Source organism: Engystomops pustulosus, chromosome 7, assembly GCF_040894005.1.
Source record: "Engystomops pustulosus chromosome 7, aEngPut4.maternal, whole genome shotgun sequence".
Taxonomy (NCBI): Eukaryota; Metazoa; Chordata; class Amphibia; order Anura; family Leptodactylidae; genus Engystomops; species Engystomops pustulosus.
Window position 1 is genome coordinate 163,305,393 of NC_092417.1, and position 25,063 is coordinate 163,330,455.

Sequence of the window (25,063 nt, forward strand, 5' to 3'; positions counted from 1 at the left end):
TACAGTTCCGACTTACATACAAATTCAACTTAAGAACAAACCTACAGAAGCTATCTTGTATGTAACCCGGGGACTGCCTGTACACACTTATACACTCATGCCCACACGTATAGGGCATATAAACACACATACAGTGCTATATACAAACATACAGCACATATACACACATACCTTATATACACACACCATACACTGTATACACATACTACATATGCACATTACATATATAGCATATACACACACATACAGTGCCATATACAAACATACCGCATATAAACACACATACGGTATATACACACACATATACTGTGTACACATACAGCATATACACATCATAGATACAGCATGTATACATCACATATATGTTATATACATATTATGCCCCATCTTTTACTGTCAGGTCGGATGACGGGGCCCCCTGCCGCTGCAGGCCCCATAGCAGCTGCTGTGGCTGCTTCACCTGTAGTTATGCCCCTGGGGTTAACAGTAAGTTGTCTCCAATCAATGACCATTATTTTTTTGGTACACACCAATTTTCCATAAAAGCCACAGCCCTTTCTGTAGTATGTAAGAACTGATAAATATTTGATGTTATACATGGCCCATGACTCCACGTATTGGAATTACTGAATACGCTTTGGCGTGATATTGTCCATACAATGCGAGTTTTGGCACAGAGCTGGTGTCGGCGGTTCTACACCTGTCAGAGCGTGTGCTACCAGTCATGATTATACAGATCACAGGTGCTCGGCCCCCAGGACAATCTGCTCTGTAATATCTACACAAATTACCCGCAGATCAACTTTACCCTTTACTTGCCATTTCCCAACTTATACCATATACCCGATCCCGGCTATAGCTTGACTGTCCTCCAACTAGGGGAAGGGTGCAGGTCGTTACCTTAGCCTTGTCATGCGTTCCTTAATCTGTACCGTACAGTTATAAATCTCAGTCATGACCCTCATTACCCTAGTACTTTATATTTATCCAACCTGGAAATATTTCATGAAACATCTATAGGACCAGCCATTACCTGGGTTTCTTAGATAGACCATATAAAATGATTCTGGGGGTCCACCTTCTGTCAACTCCAGACAATAGCCCAGTGGTGGAGAACCTATGACACATGTTCCAGAGGTGGCACTCGGAGCCCTCTCTACGGCCACCCAGGCCTTCACCCCATTTCACCAGACAGAATCCAAGACCTCCTCCTGCAGTCCCAGACGGCCCAGGACGTGCCACACTCCTCCTTGGCATCCCTGGCTGCCTGGCACCACAAGAGGATTTGGGAGGTGTGGACAAAGCTGGATTATCATTAGAGCTCCTGCTCCAGACACCATTATTTTTCGTGTTCTGGGGACCCTAGAAAGATGCTACAATAATAATCCTTCTTACTACTGTATTGGGTCCCTCAGGACACCAATACGATTGAAAGCTCAGACAGAGCAAGGAGCAATAAGGTACTGCATGAATTGCCGTGTTGGTACGTTTTGGTTGTTGTTCATGCACTAAAAGGTTCACCATCACTGCTATAAACCCTTGTAGCCACCAAATGGCATCCAAAATTGGCATCTAACTGGGCTCCCTAAACAGGGGTGTAACTAGGAGAGACAGGTCCCCAAAGCAGACTTCTGAATGCCCCCCCCCCTTCTCGCTTTAAAATATGCACATTACACTCACATATATACATATATTTATACCTTTATACATAAACATTCATTTATTCACTCATACACACATTTATAAACTCTTACACACATATAGAGCATATACACACATACAGTGCCATATACAAGTGTACAGCATATATACACACATACAGTACATACACACCATATACACTGTGCAGAATAATATTTATAATGGTGCACATCCTCCATTCTTTACTGTCAAGTTAAATGCCGGGCCCCCTGACACTGTAGGCCCAATAGCAGCTGATATGGCTGCTACCACTGTAGTTACGCCCCTGCCTCTAGTCACCATAATTGTATGAGGAACAGGGTTTCTTGCAGGGATCCTTTGTTAACAATGGATATATCTGATCAGACCAACTTGCAGTGCGAGTGACTGGTCTCTTTTTTTTTGTGTTTGTTGATAGATTTTGAGCACTTCCAAAGTCGACCAAAGTCTGAGCCTGATCTATGTTGTGAAGAACAATGGCATTCTGTTAAATGGCACCACGGCTAGCAGCATGCTCAATGTCCTCTCCGGAGAGGTGGTCGGATACTATCTGGGAGACCCTCCATCCATTATTGCTGAACGTAAGTATTACACCCTATACATTAGACTCTCATATAGAATATGGGAAATCTGGGTGTATACATTGTTTGCCTGGAACACTTCTAGGGGGATTCCCACCTTGGAAATTTATGGCAAATCCAAAGCTTATGCCGTAAATGTGTAAAAGATCCACCTTTATGGACCGGAGCTTCCTGACCCATTTGAGGCTTTTAGCCAACACATCTGATATATTCAAAGGAGAGTAACATGGTTATTTTGGGGGCTCTCATGGAAGGTAGCATATAGATCCTTCTCCGACTCTGTCCGGATAAGATGGACGCCTCACCATATTGGCCAGTGGTTCATAGTTCCCAGGGTGTGATGTTTTTGGCATATCTAAAATTGGAATATCCCTTCTCAGGTTAATAACTCAGGTTATTAAAGGTTATTTATGCCCTGATTTCATAGGCTAGTAGTAGTCAATAGGTAGGGGTCTGACACAATGGGGGGGATTTATAAACGCACTTGCGCAACAATTATGGTGGGTTTGCGCCAAAAACAGTGTCTAAAATGCCTTGCACCACACTTATCAAGGCTTTTAGACAGTTTTTTTTGGCTGTTTCCAGACTTGTCCGATTAAGGGGGAGTGGCTTCAGTGTGATGGGCGCGGCCTCGCGAGAAAGGGGCGAGGCTTGCGGGAAATCGGAAAAATTCTGGCACACAGTTTAGACCAACTAAAAATAGGTCTAAAGTACGAACCAACAGTCTTATACTGCACCAGAATTCCTCATCACAGTGATAAATCTGGCGCAGTGTTTTCCAGCTAGAAACTGGCGGAACCTGAGACACATTGTTAACTCCCCCCCAATATGTCAGGAATAGTGACAGGACGGGTAAAATTGTCTTTTATTTCCATCAAATTTACCACTTTGTGCATTAAAAGTGAAAAATTAAACAATTCTCTATAATATCTTTTACTTTTTTTCCATTTTTTAGCTTTGTACTATCCTAACATTGATACATCAGATTCTACTATGAACTACTGGGTGTACACCGGTAAGATTATTCATTGATATCTTCTATGATCTCCATGTGCCCATTTTAGCCTAGAAACACACTTGTCAATATCACTACACACACTCCATGTCTAAATCCTGTCTATATCTATATCACCATTGTAAATCACTTGGTCACAATTAACTGATTTTTTCCTTCAAAAACAGCGCCACACTTCTCTGCAGGCAGTGTGAGGTATTGCAGTTTTGCACAAATAAATTCAATTTATCTGAGTTGCACTACCAGTACCAAACTCATCACAGGTGTGGCGCTGTTGCGGCAAAAATCTTCACGTTTAGCTTTTAACGCATCAGGGGATATTGCTTAACCCCCACAAAATGACAGATTACATGTTCGCTTCACGTGAAACTACACTGACAAAGAACAATCAGTGTGTTTGTCTCCAGCGCCTCCCAGCTACACGACGGTCATAAATAAGTCACCGTAGAAAAGTAGCTTCATCTCCAAGAAAACAAATAGCAATCACGGAAACATTCCTCAGTGCACTCAAGAACCTCTCCACACGTTACGAGAGGAAACATATTTCAAAAATACCTGGAACAATATCAACACCGTGATTACGTTCTGTTGTCTTGGTAACCTGATGATGACTAATGGATTACGAGAGGCTAACTTGTACATGTAGACAATAGACACTATGAAATTGCTTTTGCATAACTTGGCTCTGCAAGGGCTTGTTTTTTGTGTGAACAGTTGTATTTTTGCATCGCACCATTGCAGCCTACAAGACACGGTTGACCTAGAGATCTTTGTTTGTCTCATCGCTTCCATGGCACCTACCTGGCACAGCATGGGGGCACCTATCGGTAGATCAGTGCACTTTCTTATCACCACTTTGATGCAAGTTTAAAGTTTTCCAAATGTTATGTTCTGCTCTACACTTATTAGCAGTCTGGTGGTGTAATAAGTAAAAAAAGGAACCAAAGTCAAACCTTAAAGGGCTTCTAAAAGCCATTGACCCACTGACGCATGAGCAGTTCCTTAGGCCCAACATAGTGGATGTTACTTTATTGACACACCTAGAGCTGTCTTAACTGAAAAAAAACTTAGCTCACCCACCAAAAACAAGCCTTCACACAGCTCAATTAACAGAAACATATCAAAGTAACAAGAATCAGAATAAATGCATAACCTGTAAATTTGTTTTTCTCTTTTTAAAAAAAAATTCTGAATGCCATGACAGAATTTGGTTTTGTGCCATTCAAATATTTGTGCCAAACAAATATTTTTTTTTACTGTTACTTAGTATGTGAAACTAACCATTAAATAGTGTCTGTATAAAATGCTACTCATCCCACAAAGAGTAAACCCGCAAATTTGTTTTTCTCTTTTTACAAAGAAATTCAGAATCTTGTCTTTGGTGTCCTCTAAATGTCATATTTTACAATATACTTGGAACATATGTAGCCATATCTATACATACCGATCAAAATGATATGTAATTACATTCCTGTGAACTCAATACTAAAGTACTCAAGTCTATAATTGTTTATAATTCTATGAAACTAAAGATTCTATCAATAAGCATGCTGTTCACCACCCTCAAAAAAACAAACAAAAAAAAAAAAAACATTAAATAGTCTGTAGAAAATGCTACTCATCCCACAAAGAGTAAACCTTCATAAAATGAGAAAATATAGTTCACCCACCAAACATAAGACCACAATGAACTAAGTTAACAGTAACATTTAAATGGCATAGGTGTCAGAATAAATTGATACATAGCAAATTTGTTTTGGTCTTTTTTTTACAAAGAAATTCAGAATACAAAGATTTATATACTCGAGTATAAGCCGACCCAAGTACAATCTGAGGCCCCTAATTTTACCACAAAAACCTGGTAAAACCTATATATATTTTTTACTCAAGTATAAGCCGAGTTAGGGTTTTCAGCACATTTTTTTGTGCTGAAAAACTAGGCTTATACTCGAGTATATATGGTAATTTCGTTTTGTCCCATACTGCCCCACAGATAATTTTTTTTACTGTTACTTAGTACCGGTATGTGAAATTAACCATTAAATACTGTCTGTAAAAATTCTACTTGCCCTACAAAGAGCAAACCCTCATAAAATTAGAAAATATAGTTCACCCACCAAACATAAGCCCTCACAGAGCTTAGTTAATAGAACAATTTAAATGATACAGGTGTCATAATAAATTAATGCATAGCAAATTTGTTTTTGTCTTTTTTACAAAGAAATTCAGAATACAGATAATTTAGTTTTGTCCCATTCTGACCCACAAATGTTTTTTTAATTGTTACTTAGTATGCAAAATTAACCATTAAATAGTGTCTGTGAAAATGCTACTCATCCCACAAAGAGCAAGCCCTCATAAAATGAAAGAAAATATATTTCACCCACCAAAAATAAGCCCTTACAGAGCTCAGTTAATAGAAAAATAAGTAAATAAGTAAAAGATGTCAGAATAAATTGATACATAACAAATTAGTTTTTCTCTTTCTAAAATGAAATTCAGAATGCAAATTTATTCTGCAGGTGTCAGAATAAATTGATACATACGAAATTAGTTTTTGTCTTTTTACAAAGAAATTTAGAATACAAAGATATAATTTCGTTCTGTTCCATTCTGCCCCACAAATATTTTCTTTACTGTTACTCAGTATGTGGAATTAACCATTAAAGGGAACCTGTCACCAGGAGACCCATTTTTAGCACTCCCCCAGTCCCCACTGAGCATAGTACATACACTGACAAAGTGTTTTTGTATTAAAAATAGGTTTTACAGAAAAAAAGATATGTTATATTGTACCTTTCATTAGCATCTGCTGTGTGACTAGGCAGTTGCCTTTTGGGAGGGGCTGGAAAGGAGCAGTTTCCCCCCACCCTTGGGATACAGCTTCTCCATGTGACCTTTTCAAATATATGAAAAACACCCATCACTGGGCTTAGCGACGCCCCCTGCTGCTCTACAGCCAATCCCGATTGTGGGGAGTTATTCATATATTTGAAAAGGTCACATGTTTCCCAAGGGTGGGGGGGGGGGGGAACTGCTCCTTTCCAGCCCCTCCCAAAAGGCAACTGCCTAGTCACACAGCAGATGCTAATGAAAGGTACAATATAACATTTTTTTCTGTAAAACCTATTTTTAATACAAAAACACTTTGTCAGTGTATGTACTATGCTCAGTGGGGACTGGGGGAGTGCTAAAAATGGCTCTCCTGGTGACAGGTTCCCCTTAAATGGTGTCTGTAGAAAATACTACCCATCCCACATAGAACAAGCCCTCATAAGACTATTTCAAAGGGAAAAAACAAAATAGGGCAGATTTACTTACCTGGTCCGTTCTCTGCGGTGGATTCGGGTCTTCCGGCGATTCACTAAGGCAGTTCATCCGATGTGCCAGCGCCGATGCGCCACAATCCGATCGTGTGCGCCAAAAACCCAGGGCAATTCAGGGAAAATCGGCGCAAATCGGAAATAATCGGGTAACACGTCGGGAAAGCGCGAATTGGGCCTTTAGTAAATGACCCCCAATGTTCGGATCATTGAAGATAGGAAGGAAAAAGAAAAAAAATTTAATTAAAAATTGAATTTATAGGACACTGATAAATAATATGTATCTATTTCCCAGTGATACAAGGTGTTGATGACCAGTTATTAGGACAAAACAACCAAAGCTTTGCACGGCAGATGGAAGAGAGATTGGCCCAACTTTTCCAGATCTCTAGCCAGCAATCAAGACGATTTAGAAGGGCGACCACTGTTGGAAGCTACACAGTGCAGGTCAGTCGAAGGGCAATTCAAATTTTTGTTTCTATAACAATTGTTTCTATCTCCAATTATTTGTTTTTTACTTGTATTACAGATGGTGAAAATGGAACGTTTGGCCGGTGCTAATAACCAGGCCATGCTAACTTATTACACCCTGAAAGATGGGCAGCCATTGTTGGGTACAGTTGCTGCCAAACAACTAAGTACCATCGACCCTCAGACCATGGCCCTGACCCTTGGATATATCGTTAAAGTGCAGGCGAATTGTAAGCACCTTATAATCCAAAATGTTTTTAACAGTTTCAACCAAAAATTGATTCAGTAAAAATACAGATTCAATGGGAAACCAAAAATGTGGAGACATAAAATGGAGGGGTCATTTCAATTAATAAAATAATGATATAGATATAAGCAAAAATGATAAGATATATAGATATATCTATAACCTATAAGAGAATTCTGAGGAAGGGGTGGCCTTGCACCCCCATGACTCTTGTAACGAGCAAGAATCGGGGGTGGTCACGGAGAGTGCCCCTCACTCTGGAAGACCAAATTCATGGTGGGCACAGATTTCTTTAAACTCATTTGACTGTAATGGAATCTGTGTAATACTTTACTTCTCCTGTGGGAGTGCTGTAGGGAGCACTAATGTTCATATTCTCTCCCAGATAAGTGATTGTTGAAGGTCCCAGTAGCTGGATACTCTGTGATCAGCCAAAGGCAGTTAAAAATATTCCTATAATGAATGATCAGATGGAATAAAAATAACTCTTATGATCATAACACTGATCATAATGGGGCAAGAAGCACAACAAAGTGTTACTTACCTCTCTCTAATCACCCATTGCTCAAGTCCAGAGGCTCCCCAGGTGCTTGCTGCACCCTTCTTCACCTTACACTGGCTTTCTGCATTTAGATGCTCCACGAACCCTCTCTCTGTTCTGACTTTAATGCTATTATTGTAACACTAATGTAATTGAATCAAGTTTTTATACATCTACGCATGCATCTTTGCAAATCTCTTGTAACACATGTATTTGCACTAAATGGTGTTCTACTTACCCATTACATACCCGGCTTCCCTGCATTTACACGCTGTTGCGCAATACCGCTACGGCAAATACATCTGATCACGTGACTGGTTACCATGCGACGCTTCACGTGACCCATTTGGCTCCGCGCCCCACACATGACAGCGATCACGTGACCCATTCGGCTCCGCCCCCCACACATGATAGCGATCACGTGACCCATTTGGCTCCGCGCCCCACACATGACAGCGATCACGTGACCCATTCGGCTCCGCCCCCACACATGACAGTGATCACGTGACTGATACATCACACCACCATCCAGCTCCGCCCCCGCACATGACAGGGGCTTTGCGCTCCCATTGGTTGACTGTTCCTTTTTAACACTCCCCTCACCGGAATGACGCTACCCCCAGACGAAGGCTCTGTTACGAGCTGAAACGCGCGTTGGGGATATCGCCATCCCGTACAGTGGAGGTCCACTTCATCTCACCTTTTGTTCATTGGTAAGGTATTATCTCTACCTGTTTGTGCGCATTACCTATGTTTATGCATGTTAGCAACTGTGTGCCACTTTACACCTGTTGCCTTCATTATATGTACCATCTGTCCTTACCTATTACATGTGCATGCTTTGTCCATGTGTAATTCCTCCTATGTCTGCCCGGGGTGACGAATTTCTCATTTGTTGTCGCCGCCTTGCACTGTCATTCCCCCTCAGCATTGTCTGAGGATTTTCATCCTGCTTTTATCATTATGTCTTAAATAGTCATTAATAAAGTATTTTTTACTACAATTATTCAGACTCAATTTGGTCTTTCATAGTGCTTCTTTTTACCCCTTTTTCCCTGTCCCTCCTTAAAGGGGTACCTTTAGTTTTTGTGTATGCTCATGGGAAGCCTTTCTTTGGTGTGTTACTTACCATACCGGTCCGACCCACACACTATTACGTACCACATGGATCTGGACTTACTTGGTATATAGGTTTGATACCTTCATCTCCCTTCTCTCTCCCTTCCTGATTCTCCTGTTGTTCTGACTAAAGTCTGTAGAAGGAATCTGGTTGGATACTACAGCAGCCAATGAGAGAAGAAAAAATGGAGGCGTTGTTTAAGCAACCTATCAAGTTGCTGCATATTTTGAGGTTCTTTGAGGTTATCCTCTATGTGTAGTTTGGGTGATCTTACTTGATCCTAAACTTCTAAATATGAACATGTTATTTCCTTCTATTACTTAGCTGTTGTTCAAAAGCCCCCGAACAATCTTTGGATAATTGCGGCGGTTTTGGCTCCTATAGCCGTTGTCACCGTCATCATAATCATCATCACCGCCGTCCTCTGCCGGAAGAACAAGAGCGACTTCAAGTCTGAGAACATTGGCAACCTCCCTCCTAGGACCAAGGTAAATTACTTTCTCTTTCTAATCCTAAATTCTATTTGAAACCCAAAAATAGAGCATTAGACCACGTATTATAGAATGTGGAGGTCTAGTTTAGTAAAAAGACAAATGTTTGCTTAGATGTAGGAAGATCAGGACTGAATGATTGCTGAGGTAGGAAGTCTTACAACCTAAACTTTGGTTCTCTTCCAAAGAAGATTGTCTCTAGTGGCAACCTGTAGCTTACTATTCTGTAAGTCATCATCAAACCCGTTAAAGAGCCTTCAACAATGTACAGGCGGTCCCCTACTTAAGGACACCCGACTTACAGACAACCCATAGTTACAGACAGACCCCTCTGCCCACTGTGACCTCTGGGGAAGCTCTCTGAATGCTTTACTATAGCCCCAGACTGCAATGATCAGCTGTAAGGTGTCTGTAAAGAAGCTTTATTGATAATCCTTGGTCCTATTACAGCAAAAATTTAAAAACTCCAATTGTCACTGGGACAAAGGAAAAAAAATTGTGTAGAACTTCAATTATAAAATATACAGTTTCGACTTACATACAAATTCAACTTAAGAACAAACCTCTGGACCCTATCTTGTATGTAACCTGGGGACTGCCTGTAATTTCCTCCAGATTTACTTTAAAAAAGAGAAGCCACTCAACTTTAGACAGTGTTTTCTGGGTTCTTGTACCATTTCTAATACAGGTGGTCCCCTACTTAAGGACACCCGACTTACAGACAACCCCTAGTTACAGACGGACCCCTTTGCCCACTGTGACCTCTGGTGAAGCTCTCTGGATGTTACTATAGTCCCAGGCTGTAATGATCAGCTGTAAGGTGTCTGTAATGAAGATTTATTGATAATCCTTGTTCCAATGACAGCAAAAAAATTTGAAACTCCAATTGTCACCGGGGCCAAAAATTTTTTTTGTCTGGATCTACCATTAAAAAATATACAGTTTCGACTTACATACAAATTCAACTTAAGAACAAACCTACGGACCCTATCTTGTATGTAACCCGGGGACTGCCTGTACAGAGCAGTCTACTGTTTGACTTGGTAAGAGTCCCTTGATGTTTTTTTTTTGATCTTTGCAGAAAATGGCATATTTTTGTTCATTTGTAAAGCCAAACTAATAATATGGTTGTAGGGTCAGACTTGCTCAATAGAGCACCAATCTGTGTTCTTCTAGGCTTTTGGATATTGGGATGCAAAGCTCCTGTAGAAGACATTCACATTTGCAACTGTTAGAGCCAGTCATATCATAATGGGCTATGTCAGGAATGACTATTGATTGCCTATCCTCAGCTGTACACAGCTGTAACCACAGGACACGAAGCCAGAAGCACTTGGCCCTCTGTCCCTCAAGCGACCGAGCATCAATGCTTCCATTGAAATTGATCTGGAGCAACGGGGGCGGGTGTCAGCCACCAACTCCTATCTCTGAAGATAGTTCTTCAATATTCATTCATGGCCAAGGCCTTCTAGATCTGTCATTTTGTTGGACAAGTCAACCATATAATCCATTTGGGGGCCTACCAACTCTTCCCAACTGGATTTCAACATGTCGATTCCTTTGTTCTCAATTGCTTTGGATGAAGAAGACTACCTTCCAAAATGTCCATGTCCATTGGTGGGTCAGGAGGCCAATATAATGAAAAAATGAGTTATATTATATGTGTAGCCAGTCTTATGGGATGATGTACTCGATCTTGAGGATATGTCTTATGTCTACAAAGATAATTAGTGTAATGAGTTGATCCTATGTTGGTTAGATGTAAGGTGGACCTTCGAAAATTCCTCTTGTGACCCCCCCTGTATTAACAGCTGGTCACTGTTGGTTGTTCTTATTCCTTACAACCCATTTTTATCACTCTGTTTATATGAAACATTGGTCAATTCTCTGCAAATATAATCGAAGCGAAGTGCATCATGGGGAGGAGCCGATACACTGCATGGGGCGGCCATCTGTGGTCTGTTTGGTTTCTTCGTTCCGTCCTGTGAATGTGCTCGGCTTTTACATTCTGTTTTGTGATATTGATTTCAAGATTATATTACAACATCCCGCAATTCATTTCCATAACGCATTGAAAGATCTCTGATTTGGCAGGACTCAGCGTTTCCTTCTCCTCGAGTTAATTTTTTACCGTCTCTTGTTTACAGATCTGCGGAGATTATTAATGGAATGTAAATTGACTGACAGAATGTTATTGCAGGTTTATTGACTATTACTGCCAAAATAGCTTGAGACGCTTCCAAGTGTTGTCTTCTGACACACCACACGTGTGGTGTGATAAGGAATGATCATTCTTGTAATTTATCCTTAAAGGGGGTGTCTTTTCTCAGATATACTTGGAAGTAACTGGATCTCATTTAAGGGAGTCCATCACCAGGTGGGAGCATGCAAAAAAACCAGCCAGTGTTAGCTATCGTCCCTGGAGATTTGTGTGATCATACCTTTGTGTGTGTTGTTAGTAGCAGCAGGACTGTGTTCGATTGATCGATTGCGAAAAATTGATTTTTATTTTGCTATTTTTGTGCCCTCACACTGCTGTGTCCTACAATGCTGAAACCATGTAGATATATATATACATATAGATAGATAGATATAGAAGCATTTTCACAGTCCTGCTTCTACTAACATTCACAGAGGTATGATTAGACAGATCTTCAGGGACAATGCCCAACACTGACTGCATGGTCAAAACTCCTGGAAATATCTCTAGTTATATTGCAAGGCTTATTAAGGGGGTGGACATGAATTATATGGACCCTTTTATGTAGTTTATTCTGAAAAACCTTTAAGTTGTGTATAAAATAGAAAAAAATGATTATTGAACTTAACCGAAAGCATGAATTTAATAGACCCCTCTTTTGGTGGTCCATAGTAATGATAGGACAGTCTTATGCCAGACTTAGGGCATCTTTGGGCTTCACACTTCTATGGTTCCGCTTAGTCTTCTTAATCCACACATAAAATATCCCATATTGAGAAATTTTGGGGAAAGCCCTTGGAAAGCTGACAGCAAAAAGGACATCCATGTGTTCAGGCTGTCAGATCAGTGAATTTGTCTATGATTAAATGTCTTGTTATATTAGGAGACGTCTGAATGTGGTCTACTAGAAACAAGTGACAGCTCTTCTTGGCTTCCCCTCCCTGAAGCCATAAGCAGAGGCTATCACTATACATCATTGGATAAATCAGCTGCCCCCCTTATAGTTGACATTCTGATGCCTCACCCTTTGCCCCCTTGGGGTTTAATCCATGACCATGGACCTCCCATGGGAAATCACAATGAAGTCATCCCAGATAAGTAATGTGTGGGGTTCAGGAATGTCACCTTCCCTTTTACAGCCAGTCCAAGGTTTCGATTACGCCAAGCAACACCTCGGACAGACAGGAGGGGACGAGGAGATGCTCCCTGTTACTCAAGAGACGGTCGTGCCATCACTCAACCTGTCCCAAGAAAGAGACAGCACAAAGGACGGCAGCACGGAGAAGATGCTCAAGTCTTCAGACCATAGAAAGAGGTGTGACCCCAACATTGTTGTATTGTGTGTAACCATATATATTCCCTCGTAGAATAATTGCCTAACGAGATACTGATAGAACTTGACTTAAATGGCTCATTAGAATAGTTTAATACGTTTTTCCACTGCCATCTCTAATAACCTATTCAGAGGACTGATCACTGGGTTATGACTTCTGGTGCCCCTCGTGATCACAAGAACAGGGGTGCCTCTTCACCCTATATGAAATGAGTGGTGGTAGTGGCAATCTCTATCAGTGCCATAGGGAAGCACGGAGTGGGGTACTTGGGGAGGTACCAGTTCTCCTGATCTCCAGGGGAGGGACCCCAGGAATCACAGACTTACTCCCATTTACAGGTAAGGGGTTTTCTCTCTAATGATGTTCATCACAGGATAGTCGATAAGTGTCTGATTTTTGGAGGCTCTAACAGCTCAGACCCCTAACAATAATGAAGCTACTGTGCTATATAAGTTAATGGAGTAATGTTCTTGTAGATACCATAGTACTTCACTTGCATAGGGCTTTTGTGTCCCCTGTTCTTATAGTTGGGGTCCCAGTGTTCAAGCACTTAAAGGGGTGTTCCCATTTCAGCAAATAAATCTCATTATTTTTTATAATGGAAAGTTATAACATTTTTCAGTATACATTTTGTATCAATTCCTCACAGTTTTCTAGATCTCTGCTTGCTGTTGTTCTATAGGAAACTACATTGTTTACTTCCTTGTGATAAACACCTGTCCCTGGTCATGTGATGTCACACAGGTGCACTGCTTGTTATAACAAACAACTCTGATTACTCTCTGTGATATATCGGGCTACGCACCTGTGTGACATCACATGACACGTGATATAAAACGAGCCGTGCACCATTGTGATATCACATAACAGGAATAAAACAAGCCGCCTACCTGTGTGACATCACATGACCAAGGATATAAGGAGCCATGCACCTGTGTGACATCACATGACACGTGATATAACGAGCCATGCACCTGTGTGACATCACATGACCAGCGCTATAACAAGCCGTGCACCTATTTGACATCACATAATCAGAAATATAACAAGCTGGGCACCTGTGTGATATCACATAACAGGGATATAATGAGTCTTGCACATGTGTGACATCACATAACCAGCGCTATAACAAGCCGTGCACCTGTGCAACAGCACATGACCTGGGATATAATGAGCTGGGCACCTGTGTGACATCACATGACCAGGGACCAGTCTTTATCCACAGGAAGTAAACAATTAAGACTGCCCAAATAAAATTAAAACCATAAACCACCGGGAGCACAGGCCCCTTTAACCCTAAACCAATTTTCGCCGATAAATAAACACACAGAGACTTGTATTAAAGTTAAACATATGTGGGTTGACATGAGGGTCGGCCACAGCTTTATATATTAATGTAATAAACATCTCGTATTTTTTTATATTATTTTTTTGTATTATTCAAAACATAAATTGAACAGGTAACAAATTTAAATAACAAACCAAGAGCAACAAAACCCCTCCCACCTGTATGCCTGCCAGCCAATGGGCATGTAGGCCAAATAACCCAACTAACCGCCAGCTGTGACAAAGCAACGCCGAAAGTACCTGAAACAAAGGGAGGGCGGGTGGGAAACGCAATCCGGAAAGAGGGTGAGTGACGTCTGCAGCCCCTATTTAAGCTATGCTCACTTCCTGTACCACCCACGACACAAGCCCGCCCCTAGTCACGTAGCCCCCACCTCCCTGGGATACGCAGGGAGACAGAAAGGAAAGGGAAAAACCACTTCAGTTAAAGAGGGCCTATTCCTGTACATAGAACCCCGCTAACTAAGACCCCTTTGTGCAGTCATTAGCCCAACGGCTATATGCCTCCGGGCTTGCAAGTTTCCTATAGAATAACAGCAAGCAGAGATCTAGATCCATAAATCTATACAGAAAGTATATTGGAAAATTGTATAACTTTTTATCATGCAAACAATATCAGGTATTTGCTGAAGCAGGAAACCCCCTTTAATCCTAACCTCTTAAAATTGTTACTTTTACTGTAAAACTCACTCAATTACGATAAAATGATTTACACATCCAAAATACAACTAGATTATACACTCACCGGCCACTTTATTAGGTACACCATGCTAGTAACGGGTTGGACCCCCTTTTGCCTTCAGAACTGCCTCAATTCTTTGTGGCATAGATTCAACAAGGTGCTGGAAGCTCCTCAGAGATTTTGGTCCATATTGACATGATGGCATCACACAGTTGCCGCAGATTTTTCGGCTGCACATCCATGATGCGAATCTCCCGTTCCACCACATCCCAAAGATGCTCTATTGGATTGAGATCTGGTGACTGTGGAGGCCATTTGAGTACAGTGACCTCATTGTCATGTTCAAGAAACCAGTCTGAGATGATTCCAGCTTTATGACATGGCGCATTATCCTGCTGAAAGTAGCCATCAGATGTTGGGTACATTGTGGTCATAAAGGGATGGACATGGTCAGCAACAATACTCAGGTAGGCTGTGGCGTTGCAACGATGCTCAATTAGTACCAAGGGGCCCAAAGAGGGCCAAGAAATTATTCCCCACACCACGACACCACCACCACCAGCCTGAACCGCTGATACAAGGCAGGATGGATCCATGCTTTCATGTTGTTGACGCCAAATTCTGACCCTACCATCCGAATGTCTCAGCAGAAATCGAGACTCATCAGACCAGGCAACGTTTTTCCAATCTTCTACTGTCCAATTTCGATGAGCTTGTGCAAATTGTAGCCTCAGTTTCCTGTTCTTAGCTGAAAGGAGTGGCACCCGGTGTGGTCTTCTGCTGCTGTAGCCCATCTGCCTCAAAGTTCGACGTACTGTGCGTTCAGAGATGCTCTTCTGCCTACCTTGGTTGTAACGGGTGGCGATTTGAGTCACTGTTGCCTTTCTATCAGCTCGAACCAGTCTGCCCATTCTCCTCTGACCTCTGGCACCAACAAGGCATTTCCGCCCACAGAACTGCCGCTCACTGGATGTTTTTTCTTTTTCGGATCATTCTCTGTAAACCGTAGAGATGGTTGTGCGTGAAAATCCCAGTAGATCAGCAGTTTCTGAAATACTCAGACCAGCCCGTCTGGCACCAACAACCATGCCACGTTCAAAGGCCTCAAATCACCTTTCTTCCCCATACTGATGCTCGGTTTGAACTGCAGGAGATTGTCTTGACCATGTCTACATGCCTAAATGCACTGAGTTGCCACCATGTGATTGGCTGATTAGAAATTAAGTGTTAACAAGCAGTTGGACAGGTGTAGCTAATAAAGTGGCCGGTGAGTGTATATTCTGTGACTGCTGACCAGAATTTACAGTCATATGATGCTAGTTTAGGTTATAAACCCCAAGAAATTAGCAGCCGTAATTTAGTGCAGCATCCTGAATGTGGCCTCAGCAGTAGGCCTGCTTTTTGCCCATAGCAACCAATTAGAGAGAAGCTTCCATTTTTCCACAGCAGTTTGAAAAATAACAGCTAAGCTCTGATTGGTTGTCAGCAGCAACAAAGACATTCTTACTACTAGGCCTCGTTCAGGCCACCATATTATACATTTATAATAAAAGTGACCCAAAATGGTGATATTACAAGTTGTACCACATGAAAAACCCAGCTCTGCTGCATCCATTAAAGGGGAAACGCACAATAGCTCCAGAAAGCTCTTGACATTTTTCGTTATACGAGTCGCTGAAATGATTCCTCTAACACTTGTCTCTGTTGCTATGGTAACCTGTAGCCGGTCGCCTTGCGAAAATGGTTCCGTCATCAGCAACGAATCAGAGGAGGCCAGTTCAGACGGGAGCACTCCGCAGAAAGTAATGGCTCAGCACCGAGTGACAAAGGATGAGGCTGGCAAGCGGAACGGTGAGGAGGGCGCCCCCGCTAATAGCTCTGTAGCCATCGGCGTACATCATCTGCAATGCCACGTACATGATTTCACTTCATGCTTAGAATAATCCACTTCCAACACTACTTGATGCATAACCAATTAGATATCAGCCTTTAAAATGCTTTAAAAATGTAAATTTTGAAAAAATATTTTTTCAACACTCTTTATCTCAATATCTTGCACGCCCACAATACTTCCACGTTTTCCTTTGTCTCGCAGGAGGCTGGCATGGGAATGGTTACACTTGCCCCCGCTACTGTGCCGCAAGTCCATAAAATTCTTAATAGGGCCATAAAATTTGATAGGAATTTTTCCAGGACTGATTTAAAGGGGTTGTACATGGGAAATGACATTAAAAATGGCTTATTTTTCTTTCTAGAAATAGCATCACACTAGTCTCAAATACAACTCAGTATCCTTCAATTAAAGAGCTGCAATACCGCAAGCAACCTGCAGACAGGTGTGGCGCTCTTTCAAAAAGAACACAATCACGTTTTTCTTATTTTACCACATGTAATCCAAGTCTATTTCCTTCTGAAGCACACAATTTTTTTAAAAAAATTTGGTTAATGTTATTGTTCCACTTTTTAACACAATTTAGAATTAAGACTTGTTACTATATTTTCTTTAAAATTTAGGTTTTTCAAAACCAAAAAGAAACAAAAAAATTGGTAAGATCTTCCACCTACTGATCTCCTGTTACTAACATATGGTAAAGTTTCTGGGTAGAGGGAGATCTGTGACTTCACTTAAAGGGATATTCCTGTCTTATAACTTGGTGGCTTACAGATATTGCTATGTGTGATCAGCTGGGTCTGACCTTCGGCACCCCACCATTTTTTTTATGAAGGGGTCATGGCGTTGAGGTTTCTTTCACCTTGTCTAGGCATTTGGCTACCTAGTGGGCGGGACTGAATACAGTCATGGTGGTCCCAAAGGTTGGCCAAAGTAATGGCATATCGTACCGATAGGAATGTCTCTTTAAGACCTGGTTAAGGCCATCTCCAAAATCAGCTCTGTGTGACCAAAGTAAATCACATGTAAGTTATCGGGGTGTATGGCAGATTTAAAAAAAAGCCTTTTAAAATAAAAAGTCTTACACACCACTAGAATAGCAGCCCTCTCAGATAGGGTCTGAAATATCCTTTCTATAATTTCCTCTTTATGTTAAAACTTGTCTGTTCACCTAAAAAATATCACCATCAAATTTATATGTAAATGGGTTGAGAAGAGTCACTTTTTTGCCTGAGATGAGTCACTTTTAGAGACTGGAGGGGGAGCATCACTTCAAAAGATCTTATCTTGGGCTCCATAGTATCCAGAACCATACCTGGTATCATATTAAAGATAAAAATCTAATCTTTCAAATCGCAGCAGACTTATTGTTCTGTGATCTACACAACCAAAGTTGCAGTCAATTGAATACATAGGCAGAAATATGAGCTACAGATAAAGATCCTATTCCAGCTTATGCATCTAACTGCCTATTATCTTGAATACAATTCTAAAATGGTTCTAGGTCCTATAGATCCAAAGACAGGGGTGTCTAAAATAACTCTACTCTTCCAGCTTCTAAAAGTGACTCATCTTAGGTAAAATGATTTCTCTCCTCTTCCTAGCTCATTTGCACATGACTTTGCAGCTGATTCTTTACAGGTGAACGGGTGAGTTTTAACATAAAAAGATAATTCTAGAAAGGACATTTCCTACCCTACCTGAATGGAGTGGAAGTTTAGTAGTGTAAAAGTTTAAAAACTAGTCCCTCAGGTAGGGGATGAAATGTCCTTTCTAGAATTCACTCTTTTATGTGATACTTCATCCATTTACCTATAGAAAATCTACTCCAAAATCAGACAAATGTGACTCTTCTCACCTCATTTTCCACTGATATGAGGCAAGTTTAGTGGTTATAGGGGTAGTGTCATTTCAGAAGCCCCTATCTTCTGTTCTACAGTACGTAGAAACATGTTTTTTGTGTCATGTCACATTTACTAAGGGTCCGAATCGGGTTTTTCCGCCGGGTTTTCCGAATTTTACCGTTTTGCACCGAATTGCCCCAGGATTTTGGCGCACACGATCAAATTGTGTCGCATCGGCGCCGGCTTGCATGCGACGAAAAACGTGGACAGTTCGGAAAAATCCCGCTATTTTTTTTAAAAAAGTGTCGCTTGACACGCACTTACCTGCACCAGGAATAGGATGGTGAACTCCGGCAGACACTTAGTGGACATCGGGCGCACGACCTTAGTGAATCCCGGCAATCTCCGAATCCTCGCCGGAGAACGCGCCGCTGGATCGCGAATGGACCAGGTAAGTAAATGTGCCCCATAGTTGGAAATATGAGATGCAGCTAAAGATCCAGTTCCCTCCTATTATTTAATTGCAGTCCGGTTCTGTAGATCACAGAATCATACATTTCATATGATCTGAACAACAAAATTCTTATCTTTAATATGACACCAGCACCATATTTCTAGGAACTTTAGAACTAAACTGTGAAGTGACTCTCCACCTGTGGCCTTTAAACTTGACTCATCTCATAAGAAAATGGGATGAGAAGAGTCATATCTGCATGACTTTGGGGGTCAGTTTTTATAGGTAAATGAGTGAAATGTCACATAAAAGAGGGAATTCTAGACAGGACATTTCATCTCCTACCTGAGAGAGCTAGTGGTTTAGTGGGGTAAAACCTGGTGACAGGTTCCCTCTAAAGCCTTTAAGGAGGCTTTAATTTTCCCTGGATGTAAATTCAAGTACAGGAAGTAATTACAAAAAAATCAATGGCACCATACAAATTCATGAGTACTCCTTCAAGGAGGAACCATTCCATTAGATTGGCTTGATCTGTTCCCTGGGTATTATGGCCTTCGGATGGAGATAGCCCGGATTTTATCAGTCTGCTGGCGGCCATTGAGCGCAGTTTATTGGCTGTGAAGCAGTTCACATTATGAGCTATACGCTGCTTTAGTCTGTCGAGGTTAGTGAGAAAATACGATCTCAGATTCGGTCTTGAACAATAGCAGTAAATAATCCCACCGCAGGGCCGGTATATTCCGACTAGACGGAACCAGTAAAGGATGGAATGTGCGCTCTCTGGATTACGGATGTAATGGCACCTACAACAATCACATAGAATGTGATGAAGCTACACACTGTATACATTATATACCCCAGTGACCTACATTACAGATCTCCGTAGGAGACCTATCACCTGGACTTGGCCAGTCTTTAATAATTCATGCGCACAGCAGAGGACCGGGTTTCTATAGGAGGCTTTTATTTATTCATCCTGTTAAAATTGCTTTAAAGGGATTTTCCACATCTTGACACCAGCTATTTAGGTAATTTTTTTTTAAATTCTTACATAGCACAACCCTGTCCCCCATCATAGACATAGAGGTAATAGTAATATTTCAGCAGGTGTCACCATCCTGTACTGCTCACAGTGCTAGGTATTGGCCCTGGAGATCTGTGCAACTATACATTGTGTGTGTGTTTTAAAGTAGCAGCAGGACTGTAAAATAAATCTTAGGATTAACCTGTCCTCACACTGCTGTGTTCTTTACTCTCTGCTTTGAGAGTTAAAGGTGAAAGCGTAGCACATTTCTGGTTGGATACCACATTAGTCACTAAGAGCAGAGGGGAGCGACAGTGAAGTAGTTTAATGCAGAGAACTAAGAGCAAAGCAGTGTGAGGACATGCCCCCAGCGAACTTATAAAAGCTACAATCCATTTTTTTCACATTTCTGGTATGATTACACAGATCTCTGGGGTTGCTGATTTACTAAAAGTAAAGTCTCCTCTTCAAGTTTTTTTTGGTATTTTTTAAGTGACTTAAAGGAAATCTAGCATCAAAATCCACCATGATAAACCAGGGACACGTCCTCATAGATCTAGGCACCGTGACTGTGGTCATCTTCCTATTCCTCTTATCCATAGCCTCCTCCCTTCTAAAATCAACTTTTAAAATTAAGCTAATGAGCCCAAATGTTGTAGACAGAGCTCCTTTATGCTCTGGCTTTAAAGGCTGTTACCTTGTCTCACCCTAAACCTGCTCCCATGGTACTTCCCTCCTCCTTTTGCCTGTTGTAATCTTACAGAGTGCGAGAGGGGAAGTGCTTCTGCACAGTGTAATAGCCTTGTGTAGCCAGAGCAGGGAGGAGCTCTGGTAACTCCCACAGAGCCCTTCTGACTCATGAGCATAATTATATAATTTGGATTTAGAAGGCAGGAGGCCATGGATAACCACAGTCACGGTGCCTGGATCTATGAGTAAGTGTCCCCTATTTATCATGCTTCATTTTGATGGTAGATTTCCTTTAGAATCCTCCCTAAAAACACACCTTTGTTTTCGGTAGGGTCAGTCTTGGCTACTTTTGAATGCCGAAAACCTGACCAAAAACTGTGTGACTTTGTGGCCTCTTTTGAGAGTCCCTTTAAGGCCCTAAGTTAAAACCTTTATTTTGAAGGTTGCTGCATTCCTCGATTTCACCAGTACAATCAGTAGACCAGTGACTAAAATATCACCTCCGCCATAAAGGCATAGCAATTCCTGCTATGCATTACAGATAATAAATTGGCTTGACCTTTAATGGAAACCAGCGGCCTGAGGATGGAGATGGCCTGGACTAGGGCTGCACCACTGCTGAGCTTTATTGTGTCTGATCTTTCTTCTCTGCCTATTAAAACCGCTCACACTGACAGCTCCAGTAACATAGAACATTTCCTTTAACCCATAGAAGCCTTTCTTAAAGGTTATTTAAAGGAACCGGAGGGGAGCGAGTCTTGTGGTCTATTGTGATGCTTCAAAAGCCAAAGACCCTTGGGTTGTCCAGGGTGTTGTCTCTTTGCCCCAGCCCTGGTTGGTTATTGTGCATCATTTTGTTATATATTTTCGGAAATAATCTGGTAATAACTGGCATCATTGTTCCTCCAGTGCCGATCAGCGATGAGGAGGAGGGGAACATTCACAAAATGTTGTCTGACCCCTTTGACTCATCTTCCGGCTCGGTGCAGCTCATTGCCATAAAACCCGTGTCCGGACCACCCGCCCTCACCGTGTCTGACCGGAATCAGGAGATGTCTATCATCAATGGAGAGGTAGGTTATTATGTGTTATTACTATAGTTGTTATTTATGACCTATTTTTGGGCTAGGTCATCCAAATTATATGGTCTTACACTTGGGACAACCACAGATCAGCTTCCTCTATTTTATAGACCTGGGGGAACAGCTCATTGCTCAGTGTGGTGGCCAAGCGGAACTACTACAGCTCAGTTCTCATTGACTTGAATGGAAGTCAACCTGTAATTACCCAGGCCAGCCACTATACAGTAAATGGAGCTGTTCTGGGTTGATTCTGGAACCACAGACAGCTGATCAGTGGAGCTCCCAAGTGTTAGACCCCCCAATTATCTCACATTGATGACTTATTCCAATTTATCAATGGAGAATGCTGTCCACTTCCACAAAGACTATGGGCGGTGGGGTCATTAGAGGTAATTACAAGGACAGTCTGCATGATTTCTCACCCTAACTAGAGATATATATCCTGGTATGAGGTGCCCTTAAAGCGGTTATTCCCTAGTATTTCTCTCTTCCCCACATGGTAGATAATAAGGGTCTGATTGGTTGATGTTTCACCACTGGGATGTCCAACAAGTAGTCCCACTCTCAACAGTGGTGTTTTGGCTCCATTTATTCTGCATGGGTCATATGGAGATAGACAAGAGCAGTACTAAGCATATTGATGCCCCCATTTCCTTAATTACTGTGGGTCCTATTAGTGGAACCCTGGCAGGGTAGGATGAAGTTGTGGGTCCCTGACTATCTATTAGGTTTTGCGCCCCCTTAACCCAACATAAGCTGTGGATCCGAGACGGCCACCCAAATTGCCCATATAAGAATCCACTACTGGACTCTGGACATTGATATACTTACAGTATCTTCTGTATTGGTGGTAAATTGTTATTGTGGGACAACCTCTTTGAAACCCAGTTAGAAATCATATTCGCTCCATGTTTTTTTTTAATATTTTATATGGATCTGACCAAAAATCCTCTGTAGGCCTCTATATGGAACTGGACCTCATAGTCATTTATATCTATGGGTGTTACCATACAGCCGACCGCTCCCGTCAAGGGATTGAACTCAGCCTGACAACCTGTACTTGTCAGCGGATGACACAAAATATGTCTTTGTGGTCATCACAGTGAGTACAGATTGTGTACAGATGCCTCGTGTTTAGATCCTGCCTTTGCCTACCCAACAACAAGCGTCATGTCTGCCTGAGTCTCTAATTAGTGGAGTAATCCTTAAAATAGCTCATTCCTCATAGTGCGGCAGATGTTCCCTTCTAATGTTATCCTGTTAGGAAGAGATATAACATGGGTATTTCTTAGTATTTCCAGTATATAGATATTCCAAAATATCAGTGTTGCACTATAAAATCCTTATTTGTGACCTTCAGGAAAGTCATTGACCTTGTAAATACATGACGGAAGAGCTCTAGGTGGGCCGCCATGTATTAGATAGTTGGATGGCCCTGCCTTAATCGGTGGATTTGATTGAATTCATATTAAAGGGGTTGTTCCATAATAGACACTTATCCATTGATTTCTATAGGTCTAAACATTAAGACTCCCCCCTCAGTAATCAGTAGAATAGGGGACCAAAAGTTCCCAAACCGAATCGGGCTCGAAAGTCAAATAGAAGAGAATGTCACTTGTCCACCTCCAGAGCTGCATGGTTTTCCTTAACCCATCTTGGAAAACTTTGCATATTTTCGCAGAATCCCCCCCAAGTGGAGAGCCAATGGCTATAAGTCTCCACACTCTTACATGGTGGACTCAATTGGCAGTATCCGTAGAACTCTATCCGACGCCTGTGCTCCATTCATTCCCCATTTTTGAGGGTCGCAGTGGTCAGACACCTCTTGGCAATTCCTTCTTTGGTCCATCTTCATATTTCAGTCTCAATAAAAACATCAACGTCCTAAAAAGTTGACTTTACGCCCACCAGGTTAATAAAGCCCTGAAGCAGAAATCAGACATTGAACACTATCGCAACAAACTACGCCTGAAAGCGAAGAGGAAGGGCTACTACGATTTCCCTCCCGTAGAAAGCAAGTCGCTCAATGAGAGGAAGAGGAAGGTCTATGCCAAAACTCAGATGGAGATTGACAATGTGCTGGATGCCGGGACGGATACTTCATCTCCATTTGCCGAGCCTAAGAACAGGTACAACGTCTCACAGGGACAATTTATGGCTGAGAAATGACTATTATGTATCCTGTTATAGGGCTATTAAGCTTCCTTGACATTATACAGGTTGGACCGGCAATGAGGCAAGTTGAGTCTCTTGCCTCAGGCAGCACCACATGCAGCAAAATGGGGGCAGCATCAGAGGCACAGTCACCTACAGGAATGTCAGTATAGATGTGAGAACACAATAATCTGATACATTACTGCTGGATAGGGTGGAGGGGGCGCCATTCTATAGTTGATCCCACTAGGATACTAGGGATATATTTTGAAAATTATTTAAAAGAGGGAAGTGGGAGGAGTTTTGGAAAACTCTTCTTAAGTGGGAGGGGGTATGGAAACCTCTGCTTGAGTTGGAGGGGTTTTGGAAACCTCTTCTGGAGTGGGAGGAGTTTTGGAAACCTTTTGTAATGGGAGGGGTTTTGAAAACCTATTATGGAGAGGGAGGGGTTCAGAGCTCCATGGCCTCATCCTCTGAAGAGTCTGAGTTATTAACAGTCGACAGTTTTGTGCTGTGTTTTAAAAGGGTTTTTTACAGGGTAGGGGTGATCAACAGCCCTGAGGATTGCCCCTTATTTGCCCTCTGATGTCACCCTTCTGGTATACACTCATCCTGTGACCTTTGTCATGAGTCCCCTTGAAGTCATGGGGGCACAGGACTAGTGCCATAGATTGGTTTGGCCACAGGACAAGTCAATGATGGAACTCAGTATAGCACGGCATATATGATGCCCTTCATTCTGATGGTTGTAGGGATCCTAGCAATTGTACCCCATGCGATGAGACATATCCTTGGGGGTATTTAGTACCTTGTAGCTGTAGGTAGAGATGACGGTATCATGGGTTAGTGGGTGGTTGGCCAAACTTATGTCCATATATAAGACATAGATATC

At 41.8% G+C, this 25,063-nt stretch overlaps 1 protein-coding gene across 4 annotated transcripts in view; it reads left to right on the forward strand.

Annotated features, from left to right (window-relative positions):
- The window catches only part of KIAA1549L (KIAA1549 like), a 97,150-nt gene that overhangs the window by 45,360 nt on the left and 26,727 nt on the right, over positions 1 to 25,063 (forward strand). For 3 of the 4 annotated variants that reach the window (XM_072118625.1, XM_072118628.1, XM_072118629.1), the window contains 10 exons: positions 2,099 to 2,261; positions 3,217 to 3,276; positions 6,895 to 7,046; positions 7,129 to 7,300; positions 9,303 to 9,466; positions 12,809 to 12,984; positions 16,756 to 16,883; positions 17,547 to 17,579; positions 21,845 to 22,008; positions 23,929 to 24,146. In XM_072118625.1, the coding sequence (XP_071974726.1) occupies positions 2,099 to 2,261; positions 3,217 to 3,276; positions 6,895 to 7,046; positions 7,129 to 7,300; positions 9,303 to 9,466; positions 12,809 to 12,984; positions 16,756 to 16,883; positions 17,547 to 17,579; positions 21,845 to 22,008; positions 23,929 to 24,146 (1,430 nt within the window). The remainder of the gene's footprint in view (positions 1 to 2,098; positions 2,262 to 3,216; positions 3,277 to 6,894; positions 7,047 to 7,128; positions 7,301 to 9,302; positions 9,467 to 12,808; positions 12,985 to 16,755; positions 16,884 to 17,546; positions 17,580 to 21,844; positions 22,009 to 23,928; positions 24,147 to 25,063) is intronic. The other variant, XM_072118626.1, reaches the window with a different exon arrangement.